Consider the following 13,937-nt stretch of genomic DNA (forward strand, 5'->3'; position numbering starts at 1 on the left):
TTCTGCTTAGCATCTATTAAATTGAAAATAATTACTATTTTTCATTTTTTCCTAAAAAAACAACAGTGGCATTCTGTAAACAAACCAGCGTTTAAAGGGTTAAAATTCTAAAAATGAATGAATGTTTGGTCATTATGATTAGAGCTGATGCTGGTTAAAAAAATTATGTCAGTGAAAGTGGAACAAAATATAAATCTATAATATTTGTATGACAGTTTTTGGACATGGACATTTTTGTCCATAATGAACCTATGTGTAACTTTTTTTAATTGATGCACAAGGGATAAGCATACACACACCCATTTTTTGTTTATCTTAAAGCAAGACTGAAAATCTTATGTCATTTTACTTCAAGTAAATGTATATTTTTTAAGAATATTTATATATTTTACTGAAAATTAAGACAAAAATGATGAGTAAGGAAATTATTTTTGTATTTATTTCTAGTGTAACTAGAAAAAAGTATCCTGAAATTTCCATGACGTTTCCAGGCCTGGAAATGAGATTTCCAGGTTTTTAACGACCGTGGGAACCCTGTTAATCACAATTTTCCCACATTCAACATTAGTAAATTCTCTTAGAATGGAATCCTTTGCTGCACTATTTGCTTACACTCACATAAGCACATTGAGGGAAATCCCACATTTAGGAAAATACTTCCTCTTGCACAACATGGGGAAAGCAATATGGAAGGTCAGTTTTTCCTTAAAAGGAGCTGATTGTAAAAGATAGACCACTGTTCCAGAATGTCTCTTTCAGCACTGATGAGAAACCTAGATTGGTGAATGTTGCCTTTCGAGGTAAAGAAACTTTACAGGAATTATTTAATTCCCACACTTTCAGGTTCAAAAGGTCAGATCTACAAGAATCGGACAGCATTTCAGATCAGCAGTGTGAAGCAGAAGAGAGGTAGATATTTTATGTGATGTTTTTTTTTAGAGCTCATCAAAAATATTTTATAATAGGAATCATATCATTGCATTAAACAAAATGAATGTGCTGCCACACCTGCACAGTTCAAGGATGTTGACCCAGTGTTTTTGATGTTAAAATACTTTCTCCTAAACCAGTTAAATGTACAGAGACAACTAAAGCAAGCCATTCGTACAACAGGTTGACTCCTGAGGAGTATAAACATTGAGTCTGTTTATCTGCACACCAATATGCCCAAAAATCAGCTTGCCTAAAAAATCTGACAAAGCAAGAAATCCATGTTCATGTGACATCTGAATTAATCACATTATTCTCCGCTGTTGATGTCAAACTGTAGAGGCATGCGCACAATGAGCATAATTTGGAAACGCCAGTAAGAATGCCGGTTAAGGTTTACATGCAACACTAAATTGCCTTAAAGGGCAAAAATATTCCCATGTCGATCAGTTTATTCTTATGCCATGTATGACATTACACCGATAAAGGAACGTCGATTATTGCATTTACATGACCACACGCATCCTCAGCTTATTAACCATAGTTTGTCAGGAAAAAGAGAGGCTAAGGACCCAAACACAGAGTTAAAATAAATACATTTATTAACACAAACCAAAAGGGCTAAAAGCAAACCAAAACACCCACAAAGGGGAAAAACAATAAACATAAACTAACAAAGGGGAAAAAACAAAGGAAATATAATCCAGGGCTGAGGCAGAGGGTAATGGGGAACCAGGACACACCGGACAGAACCAAGTGTGCCGTACAAGCCCTCAAAAGTGAAGCCAAAACGTCTTGATCGCCCCCCGGTGACTGGTCCTAGTATAGGTCATAAACCCCGCCTCCCCATGTTATTCAGCGGGACGTGAGACCAACTAATCAATTAAATAACACTTCACATATCTTTTTTCCAAAGATAGTTTCTGTCATTTACTGTAGTTTCTATCACGCTGATGTAATTTCAAGTGTTTGTTTTCAAAATAAGTTTGTTTTTAGTTAGTTATTTGATGCTATAAAAACGGTGCTGTGACATCATGATTGACAGCTGTGATTGACAGGTTCTCTGAGCGAAGTAGTCACTGAAGCACCAACTGACTTTTTTTTCGGGATCTTCAGAGGACTCCCATATGACTATGTGGTTAGTAGTTGTATTTACCTTATATTAACGAGGTACTGCAATCAGCAGACATCAAAATTGGAGAGGAACGGAGCAGACAGAGGCCACTTAAGAAAAGTGCAGGGGCGTGTGCTTGCAATTGATTCAGCGAGAGTGAGGGCGGGGCATTGATTTCGCGGCTTTACTTCCTGCTCACTACTGCGCAGGTCTGGTCCCGAAATCGCAACTGCGCAGACTTAAGTCCCAAGATGTCAGCGCCATATCGGGACACTGGCGGCTTCAGTTCTCACCAATGGAAAAGAGCGAAGGGGCATCGTCCATCTTTTTTTTACAGTCTATGGACCGAACAGGACTGGGACTGGAAGCAAGATCGACTGGAAGCACAAGACTGGAAACAAGGCACCGGACAGCAAACAGGAAGAGACAAAAATAGGGAGAAATCAAATGGGTTAACAGGGGACAGGTGAGGCAAATTAACTAATAATAAGCAAACAAGGGCAGAGAAACATGTGGCAATAGATAAATAAAATGCACCCGAATGGCATGAGCGCACATCGCCAAGTTAATAAGGCAATATATGCCCATGCCAACTGACAAACAAAGCGAGAAAATGCATAGCAATGGCAAACAATGCGATGCCACGCATTTTCACACTAAACAAAACATGAGTGTACATCGTGAGGCAAATGCCACACGATGCACGCAATAGACTACAAAAACAAGACAGGACACATGTGCGAGTGTTCGGCCACACACACAAATGACACCTTCGACTGAAGTGACAGAACCCCAGCATAACATGAAGACATCTCACGACCCTTGCACGCAACGCAACGCGAGCGGGACATGAGGTGCACCAGTGTTTGCGAGAGACAGAAAAACTACTGACGCAAGGTCATGCTGCCAAGATGGCATACTGCCAAGATGGCATAAGCGTGATGCACCCAACAGACAGATAATTAAAATTTTGCATTTTCATATTGATATACAAGTCTTAGCACCTAATTAGATAGGAGTGCGCTGTGAGTGCTTTGATTAGTTTTGCTGTAATGTTAGAAAATATGAAATGATAAATTAATAAATTAAATGTTGTTTATTTAATGTATATACATTTATTTATTATATTATATTATTAAATAAATGTATTAAATGTATTTGCAATGATGCTTGGTGCTGCTAGTGGCACATAAATTAAACAAATCATTTTTAAATTAAGCCATTTTAAAATATTTAAATTAATTTGAATATTAACATACATTCTAATCCTAACTTTTACAAACACCTTTTGGTCTTTTTACATGTGACATGTGATTTATCCCAAAAAATAAGTAAATAAGGATAGACAAACAAGAGCACAAAAACACAGGCACACAGGTCTATAGGACATGATAAGCTCTAATATACAGTAAAAGTCTCTGTTTTCACAGAGCCAAAGACACACTCATGACCATAAAGCCATTTTTCATCTCTTATTAGACCAAAAGGGAAATGTTTCCTCTGTGACTAAGAGAGCTACAGGAGAATTCCAGTGTTAACAAAGAGGACACATACATCACTCTCTCTCCCACTTAATTTCTTCTTTTTATTCACCCCTTCCCTCTCCCTCTTCTCATAATATTACATTCCACACTAGAACGACCCTCTGTGCCTCTGTGTACACTAAGGACATTGTCCAATGCCTAATTTCTAAAGCAGCTCTTTAGTTACCAATAGGTAGTGACTTTCCATGAAATGTACTGTAAGCCCTATAGGTCATTTTGTACTGTCAGTCAAAAAGACACCCCAACATTTCAGTCCTTGTTTACAGGCTGTCATCCCAGTGTCAACACAAAAAGTACCTTGTGTTAGGACAGACAGGACAAAAGCACACACAGACAAATGATGAATTGTGAGGGCTGATGTGGAGTGCCTGCTGCACCCCACACAACATTCTGATGGAGTTGGTGGCCAATAGCTTTCAGTTCAGGGCCTTTGGGACAGTATGAATTAAAAGATGGGGAGCACAAGCCAGACTTGAACCCTGGTCCCCATGAACCTTGGACTTCACTTATAGAATTGAATATTGTTTCCCCTTTATTCTTATACAAATAGATGGTTCACCCGAATATTAAAATTCCTTTTCTTTGCTGCAGATTGTAGCGTGATGACGTGGTGGATTTAATCCAATACAAAAGGGATGTTTGTGTCGTATTGGATGCTTTAATGAGAATGTGCAGAAAGTTTGAAGACATGATATACTGAATGTTTTTAATGCAAATGTTTTATTTAGCATGTACAGTACGTAGCTGTCACGTTGGTACATGAAGAGGAAAAGAGGAGACGTGGGAGTAACTTTTCAGTCTTTTAATGGTAGATGCAGGAGTGGGACAAATGGCATACAAGGAATCAATCTAGAGTGGAACACTACAAAGTAACAACTCAACATAACAATACATAACCAACTAGTAACAATTCAAGAACTGACAAAGGAATGGAAAAAACTAGAGGGTATTTATACACAGGTGCTAATGAGGGAATGGAGGACAGGTGAGGAGAATTGAAAACACACACCCTTTAATGGGTGACTCCTGGCACCCCAAAGATGGATGAGGAGGGTAGGATGATGCAGAAAGAGGGGAAGGATCCAGGAAGACAATCAGGTGGCCAGGGAGGACACCCCAGGGCAAGGACTGGGTCAGGAGGTTTGGGGGGCGGCCTCAGGGCTGGGATAGAATCGGGAGGAGGCCTGGGAGGGGACTGCATGGCAGAGACTGGGACAAGGGGCCTGGGAGGTAGCCACATGGCAGAGACTAGGCCAGGGGGCCTGGGAAGCGGCCACAGTGCAGGGAACGGGGTCCGGCGGTTTGGCTGCAGGAGGTGGAAACATAGGGAGCAGAGCCATAGGTGGATCCAGAGGTGGAGCAACAGGAGTAGGGACTTGAGATCCCAATGGAGGAGCCGGAGATGGGTCTGGAGACGGAGCCACAGAAGGAGGGAGGATTTAAGACTCAGGTGGTGGAGATAGTGGCGGAGCGGGCTGAACCGTAGGAGGTGGAGGTCCAGGGATTGAGGGCGGAGTAGAGGGAGACACAGAGGGCGGAGCCATGGAAGGGTCGACAGAAGCAGGTTGACCCGAGAGAGGCTCGCCAAAGGCAGGCGGAGCTTGGAAGGCTTGACGAAAGCTGGCGGAGCCGTGGAATGAATCCATGGAATGCAGAACCTTGAGATGCTCGAGGGGTGGAGCCGTGGAAGGCTCGAGGGGCGGAGCCATGGAAGGCTGAATCATGGTAGGCAGAGCTAGGGAAGGTAGAGCCATGGAAGGCTTGAGGGGTGGAGCAAAGGGAGGCGGAGCCATGGAAGGCTCGAGGGACGAGGCCACGGAAGGCTCGAAGACAGGGGCTGTGGAAGGCTCGGAGCAAGGAGCCGCGGAAGGCATGGAGCTTGGAGCGCAGGGAGAAACTCGTGAGCTCTGCCAGTGACTGGGGAATGACCTCCATGTTCATGAGTGCTAGCAGTGACCGGGGAATGGCCTCCGTGGTCGTGAGCGCTGGCAGCAACAGGGGAATGTCCTCCGTGGTCGTGAGTGCTGGCAGCGACCGTGGAACAACCTTCATGGTCGTAAGCACTGGCAGCGACCGGGGAACGACCTCCATGGTCATGAGCTCTGGCAGCGAATGGGGAAAGACCTCCATGGTCGTGAGCGCTGGCATCGACCGGGGAACGACCTCCATGGACGTGAGCGCTGGCAGCGACTGTGGAACGACCTCAATGGTCGTGAGCACTGGCAGAGACCGGGGAACAACCTCCATGGGCGCTGGTTATGGCCAAGGGTTCCACCATAATTCACAGTGTATGGGAAAAATGCCATCTCTGTGGTCGCTATTGCAGACTGCGGCTTGGAATCGACCAAAGGAGCTTGGAGTGGGTGAGCCCCCCCCCAAAAAAATTTATTTAGGGGGAATGTATGGAAAGGAGTTACCTTGGATCTGGACAATTGCGAGGGGTGATGGATGGAAAGTGTGGCTTGGATGTATTCCACAAAGGGAAGATTCTCCACTTCTGGAAGAGCTGTGGTATGATGAATGTTCAAGTTCAAGGAGAATTGGAAACAGATGACAATGATGAGGGTATTGCATTATGGGAAATGTAGTTGGGGAAATCTGAAGACAGATTTGATGCTGCAGGGTTTTAATGCAGAAGCAGAGCTGAAATTAAATGTACACTTTTCTGTTCATTAGCTGTATGCTTGCTATGATTTATATGCTTATAAATCCACCAAAAAGGAAAACAATTTAATTGTTTATATTTGCTTATTTGATTTACTTGTTGTGCTGTCCGAAATGTATGGTTTAGAGACTGAAAATATATATCAGTATATATATCTATTTATCTATATAATTATGCTCTTGTCTTACAGAGACAAGTTGTTTTATAGATGTGTGGAAGCAGTCGTAGGCATGTAATAACAAAACAGTATATGTATGAATCAAATAAAGGCTATATATTACTCAGTCTCTCAGTTATATACCTGACAGAGTATAAAATGTTTTATTCTATAATATGTGGATTATGGACAATACATGTAAACTATGACTAAATGAGAAAAAAGTACATGTTTGTCTTTACATGTATGTATCCTGCAGTGGTTGATTACAATATGGCACATGTAGAGCAGTCTTGTGGAGATAAAATACAAAACAAAGTACATATGCAGTATTTAAATGAGCACCAAACTTTGAAGCTGCCAGACAGAAAATAACATTTGTTATATGGATGAATTTAAACATTAAAGCTTATACAGACACAGATGTCTAGTGGTAGTTAAACTCCTAACATTTCATTAGCCACTAACATTGCCTGTCAAACAAAGTTGTGAATAAGGTAAATTCCATACAGATAACACTAAATAATATCATATGTGTAATAAGTTGTAAAAAGAATCTGATATAATATGCATCTCGCATGCACATTAAAAACATCCAATACATCACGTAAATCGACTACGTAGTGGATTAATCATGCTACAATACACAGCGAGGATTAATTAGCCACCTTTCATATTCATTGCATATTTTTTCCATACATTAAAAGTGAATGGTGTCTGAGGCTAACATTCTGCATAACATAAGAGTGATTAAACAATGACAGAATACAATTTTTATGGGTGAATAAAAAGGCAGCATAGTCATAGTAGCAATATTGTCAAATATAGCAGAGTTATGTGAACCTGGAAAGCAGCAGTTGCTGTACTGTAGGACCACTGTCAGTATGTGTAGTCATTTGGTACTATAAACTAAGGGCATTAAAATGACTGCACTGTTATTTGTTTTATACTGACTACATCTACACCTTCTCTTCTAATCCCATCTGCATTTCTATCTATCTATAAAATATACATTGACATATAAATTCACAAGTACACACACTTACATGTTTTACCACATCTCCACCAATAGCTGTGCTGGTCTTCATGTATTCAGACACTGGGCCATTTAGCAACTGGTCAAAGGCCTCCATGCACAGGGATTCACCTGAGAGAACCACAAAGGAGTAATGTACAACTGTGGCATTGCTGAATAGAGTAAGACCGGGGCAAGTTTTCACACTTTTTACTCCAGTGAATATTTCTCAGGGTAGCTTTATTTTTGAAAGTCGATATGTGTATAAGCATCTAGGCTATTCAGAAAAATGTAAAAGATAAAACTATGATGAAATGCAAAATAACACATGAAACCATTATTTTGGCCAACAAATATAGTAATAAATACATTGTGTAAATTTAAACACAATGACAAATTGGCTGACATATATGAAATGTACTCATGTCTTGAGAACACTTGTTGACAAAAATAGCATGATGTTGGAATTTGGTTTATAGGATATAATATAATTTAAGAGGATTTTGAGGTGTTTGAAACCAACCAAAAAAAAAAACCCTGCTAGACTTTTGACTCGAACTTATCGTTACACTATATAGCCCTTTTGACAATTTCCATGTGTGACAGCTAGCACCCCCCAAAAAATTCATAAATAATCTCCCCTAAACAACACTTTGTTGTGGAAGATGTTATAAAATGGCATTAAAGGGATAGTTCATTTTCAAAAATGAAAATTCTCTCATCATTTTCTCACCCTCATGCCATTCCAGATGTGTGTGTCTTTTTTGTTTCTGCAGAAAACAAATGAAGATTTTTAGAAGAATATCTCAGCTCTGTAGGCCCATAGCAAGAGAATGGTGACCAGAACTTTGAAGCTCCAATAATGACATAAAGAAGCCATAAAAGTAATCCATAAGACTCCAGTGTTTAAATCCATATCTTCTTAAGCAAGTTAGTTAGTTAATTGATAGTTCAGGGTTGCTGCAGGGATTTTAAAATACAATTTTAAGACTAATTCAAGACCTGGACAAATAAAATTAATACTGTATCCCCAAACCAACACAATCTCAAAATAAATGATCACAAAATCATACTTAAACAGGCAGGGGCACACAGTCAACATGGCATTAACAATGCTCATCACTAAAACAGGGTAGGCTGTATGCAAGTTTAAAATACTCAAGACATGTTTTCCACATATATATATCAAATTAAAATTAGTTTAGGTACCATTACATAAATAGATTAGAGGTCGACCGGTATTGGATTGTGCCGATTCAATATGTTGAAAGAAGGCCAGTTAATCTGGCAAAAGTAAAAATTTGTTATTAATCAATATTTGATTAATAGCATGGAACTTTAAACTTAAAAGAACTTTTAATACACCAGAGACCCTTTGACATGCTTGTGCTTCACTGCTCAAAGAAATTGGATATAAAAACCAGGGGTTGGAAGTGGTTAATTTTTAAATGTAATCTGTTACAGATTACTTAACAATAAATGTAATCAGTAACGTAATACAATCACAGCAATCTTAAAGTAATGTAATCAGATTACTTTTAATTACTTTTAGATTACCACAAGGGCACATATCTAAATAAAGTCAAGATTAAATAAAAATTAGATGTTCGCTGAGATATAGGGAATGAGACATCGCGTCGCTGACGCTTATGGGAAAAACTCCTTTTCTCAAATTTCTGAACTCCTATTGGATCACACCAATTCAGATTAACTGAATTGAGCCAATGGCATTCTTGCCCGCTCAGCCAATGACATTGAGTGCGTGGCTCTCAGCTTTCTATATAAGCAGGCGGCATAACGGCATCAGTCAGAATTTATCAACAGAAAATGGTGGCTGAGCCGCCTGATAGTGACTTGCGGTAGCGCGGCTAGCTACTCGATGTCTCGTTCCCTACATCTCAGGCAACCAAACTTACATATGTAACCGGAGATGTTCACTGGACAAATAACATGTAACACATAACGATTGGCATCGCTCAGTAGCAGGATGCTTTGCCTTTAAGAGGGCTCCAAGTGGACCTGGTAGAGCACAGCAAGGTGCACAGTCTGGTAGTGAAACAGAGTTTCACTAAGAGAAACACAGCACATATCTATCTTTTAAACAGAGAATGAGTGTCTAAGGCATGACTGAGACACAAGTATATTAATGTATTTGTGCAGGAAACACAGTAAATATAAGTGGTGTGGCCTAAGTGTGGCACCACTTTACATTCGAATGTCTAAAGCAGAGCCAAGACATGAGAGGTATGCATGTAGTGTAATTAGGCAGTATAAATGAAGTATGATGGTGCTTATCATGAAGGGCAGAGTATTGCTTTGTTGAATAGAAAATGCTAAGCGGACCTAGGAGAGCACAGGCACGTGCGGAACGTGAGCGAAGTGAATCCATCGAGTTCTCGAAGCGGACCTTAGAACACAATGAATTAATCCTGCTGCACAGACAATATTGGTGAAGCCACCGAATACACGTCAAGGTTGTAAAATCGTGCAAAGGTGCTGAGCGAAGCCAACCCACCGCCAGGCAGATTTCTTGTATGGAAACACACCCAAGAGGCGGCAATACCTATCGTTGAGTGTGCCTTAATGCCAATAGGAGATTTGTACACCAGTGTTATAGCATTGACAATCCAATGTGAGTCTCTGCTTTGAGACTGGCATGCCTTTCGAGCGACCTCCGAAACAGACAAAAAGTTGGTCAGTTTGTCTGAATTGGCTCGTGCAGGACACATAGGTTTGTAGCGCTCTGACTGGACAGAGCATATGGAGGGAGCGTTGCTCTTCTGACTGAAAGGGAGGGGGGGGGTAAAAGACTTCTAAAGTGACTACATGTGCCTTAAAGAGTGTAGAGAGCACTTTGGGAATATAACCTTTTTCCGGTCTCAGCGTGGCTTTAGATTTGCTCTGACCGAATTCCAAACAGGAGCTGTGCATTGAAAATACCTGTAGATCACTCACCCTCTTAACGGACACCAGGGTAAGATAGCTAATTTAAAGGAAAGATCAATAAAGGGGGCTTTAGTCAGCATGTTCAGCACCAAGACCAGGTAAGTAGGGATTGTAGCTTGTTGCGGAGGATTCAATCACCTCACGCCTCTTAGAAAGCTGACCACAGAACAGTGTCTACCTATTGGCATGTTACCTACAGCTGTATGATTTGCCAAAATAGTGGCTTCATATACTTTCAGTGTAGATGGAGTAAGACCTGCATTTAAGCGCTCCTGTAAAAAATAAAAAATGACAGAAATAGGGCAATTAATGGGAGCGTTTTGCACCATTTCACAAACACATTCCATTTGTAGGCATAGAGCCATCTCGTAGATGGGGGTCTAGCGTGCAAAATGTTATTCTTTATTGCCTGTGAGAGGCCTTCATCACCCAACGTGACCCGCTCAATGGCCACACATGTAGATTCCATAACTCTGCCCGTGGATGCCAAATTGAGCAGCAAGCCTGAAAAAGAAGGTCTCGTCTTAGTGGGATTTCCCACGGATGCGCATAAAGTCAGTCCGTGTCAGCCAAAGGTGTCGGTCTAGGACAACCAGATTTCCCATGGAGCACCCAATTGCTCTGGCGGAGGCCTTTGTTGCTCTTAGCGCCAGATCGATCATGACGCGAAGTTCTTTGAATATGTTCAGGTCGGGACCGGATTCATCCTTTTTTTAAGCATTTTGGCCTGGCAGACCTGGAGCACTGCCATCGTGTGCAAGGTGGTACCAGCTTGCCCAGCTGTATTATAGGCGCGTCCCGCTAGTATCGAAGTAAGCCAGCATGACTTAGATGGGGTAGTGGTCGGGATTGCAGGCCAGTTTGAGTCAAGGGACATAAGTGAGCTGCTACTGTCTGTTCAACAGGGGGAAGCGAGCAATATCCCATTTGGTCTCCGAGGACGACGGATGTGAAAGCTGCTGTATTGGAGGGATGCAGTTGTCGAGTATGGTGAACTCCACGATTTGAGAGTTCAACGTGGACCTCGGGAAAAAATGGGCCAGGTCAGTGTGTGCATTCAGCCTCAACCAGAGCTGCGTGGGCCAGACAGAATGCACAGCTCTTGTGACCGTCAGACGTGGGAACAGGTATACACATATATTCCCACACATACACTTACGCAATGGCATCTTGAAAAAGATGGTCCAATTAATGCAGGTATGGAAATATTTTACTATTTTAGCTCACCGGAGCACGGCAGAGGAACGGTCATCTTCAGGAAGGGACTGAGCTTCAGAAATGCATCATTTAGACATTTAAGACTTTTTATGACCTTAAACTTTGGAAAATGGAATTTAAGACAATTTAAGACTTTTAAAGGATCTGTGGGAACCCTGTATGTGTGGGTCAGAAACAGATCAATATTCTCCACCTTTGCCCAGCACCAACCAGTAGGTGGTTGAAAGTGAAAGAGTAGTTAAAAAATGTATTCTATATTGATCTGTTTCTCACCCACACCTATCATGTTACTTCTGAAGATATGGATTTAACCACTGGAGTCATATGGATTACATTTATACTGACTTTTTGACCTTTAAAGTTCTAGTCAGCATTCACTTGCATTGTATGGACCTACAGATATGAAATATTCTTTTTAAAATCTTAAAAGTTTTGCAGAAGAAAGAAAGTCATACACATCTGCGATGGCATGACGGTGAGTAAATAATGAGAGAATTTTCATTTTTGCATGAACAATGCCTTTAATAGTCACCCATATCTGAGTAAATGTGCAATTATCTGTTGGTATTTTCCAGAGGCTAATGTTGCTTTTCTTCTAAGAGAATTCTATTCCCATGAAGAAAGAAATTCCTAAATGTCACAGGTCTTCTCCCTGTGATAATCTGTTCAGTTACAAACAATTCTCAATTCATTCATTAAATAAGACCAGAACACCATTTTTTCAGGAAAGACCTTGTACAGTAAATAAAAAATAATCTTATAGTATATACAGTGAGGAAAATAAGTATTTGAACACCCTGCTATTTTGCAAGTTCTCCCACTTGGAAATCATGGAGGGGTCTGAAATTGTCATCGTAGGTGCATGTCCACTGTGAGAGACATAATCTAAAAAAAAAAATCCAGAAATCACAATGTATGATTCTTTAACTATTTATTTGTATGATACAGCTGCAAATAAGTATTTGAACACCTGTCTATCAGCTAGAATTCTGACCCTCAAAGACCTGTTAGTCTGCCTTTAAAATGTCCACCTCCACTCCATTTATTATCCTAAATTAGATGCACCTATTTGAGGTCATTAGGTGCATAAAGACACCTGTCCACCCCATACAATCAGTAAGAATCCAACTACTAACATGGCCAAGACCAAAGAGCTGTCCAAAGACACTAGAGACAAAATTGTACACCTCCAGAAGGCTGGAAAGGGCTACGGGGAAATTGCCAAGCAGCTTGGTGAAAAAAGGTCCACTGTTGGAGCAATCATTAGAAAATGGAAGAAGCTAAACATGACTGTCAATCTCCCTCGGACTGGGGCTCCATGCAAGATCTCACCTCGTGGGGTCTCAATGATCCTAAGAAAGGTGAGAAATCAGCCCAGAACTACACGGGAGGAGCTGGTCAATGACCTGAAAAGAGCTGGGACCACCGTTTCCAAGGTTACTGTTGGTAATACACGAAGACGTCATGGTTTGAAATCATGCATGGCACGGAAGGTTCCCCTGCTTAAACCAGCACATGTCAAGGCCCGTCTTAAGTTTGCCAATGACCATTTGGATGATCCAGAGGAGTCATGGGAGAAAGTCATGTAGTCAGATGAGACCAAAATAGAACTTTTTGGTCATAATTCCACTAACCGTGTTTGGAGGAAGAAGAATGATGAGTACCATCCCAAGAACACCATCCCTACTGTGAAGCATGGGGGTGGTAGCATCATGCTTTGGGGTGTTTTTCTGCACATGGGACAGGGCTGACTGCACTGTATTAAGGAGAGGATGACAGGGGCCATGTATTGCGAGATTTTGGGGAACAACCTCCTTCCCTCAGTTAGAGCATTGAAGATGGGTCGAGGCTGGTTCTTCCAACATGACAATGACCCAAGCGCACAGCCAGGATAACCAAGGAGTGGCTCTGTAAGAAGCATATCAAGGTTCTGGCGTGGCCTAGCCAGTCTCCAGACCTAAACCCAATAGAGAATCTTTGGAGGGAGCTCAAACTCCGTGTTTCTCAGCGACAGCCCAGAAACCTGACTGATCTAGAGAAGATCTGTGTGGAGGAGTGGGCCAAAATCCCTCCTGCAGTGTGTGCAAACCTGTTGAAAATCTACAGGAAACGTTTAATTGCAAACAAAGGCTACTGTACCAAATATTAACATTGATTTTCTCAGGTGTTCAAATACTTATTTGCAGCTGTATCATACAAATAAATAGTTAAAAAATCATACATTGTGATTTCTGGATTTTTTTTTTTAGATTTTGTCTCTCACAGTGGACATGCACCTACGATGACAATTTCAGACCCCTCCATGATTTCTAAGTGGGAGAACTTGCAAAATAGCAGGGTGTTCAAAT

General features: G+C 41.2%; 1 protein-coding gene across 1 annotated transcript in view; it reads right to left on the reverse strand.

The window, feature by feature from the left end:
* The window catches only part of LOC127650898 (adenylyl cyclase-associated protein 2-like), a 51,559-nt gene that overhangs the window by 25,675 nt on the left and 11,947 nt on the right, over positions 1 to 13,937 (reverse strand). The window contains exon 3 of the mRNA XM_052136540.1: positions 7,457 to 7,557. Coding sequence (XP_051992500.1) covers positions 7,457 to 7,557 — 101 coding nt within the window. The remainder of the gene's footprint in view (positions 1 to 7,456; positions 7,558 to 13,937) is intronic.

Source organism: Xyrauchen texanus, chromosome 10, assembly GCF_025860055.1.
Source record: "Xyrauchen texanus isolate HMW12.3.18 chromosome 10, RBS_HiC_50CHRs, whole genome shotgun sequence".
Lineage (NCBI taxonomy): Eukaryota > Metazoa > Chordata > Actinopteri > Cypriniformes > Catostomidae > Xyrauchen > Xyrauchen texanus.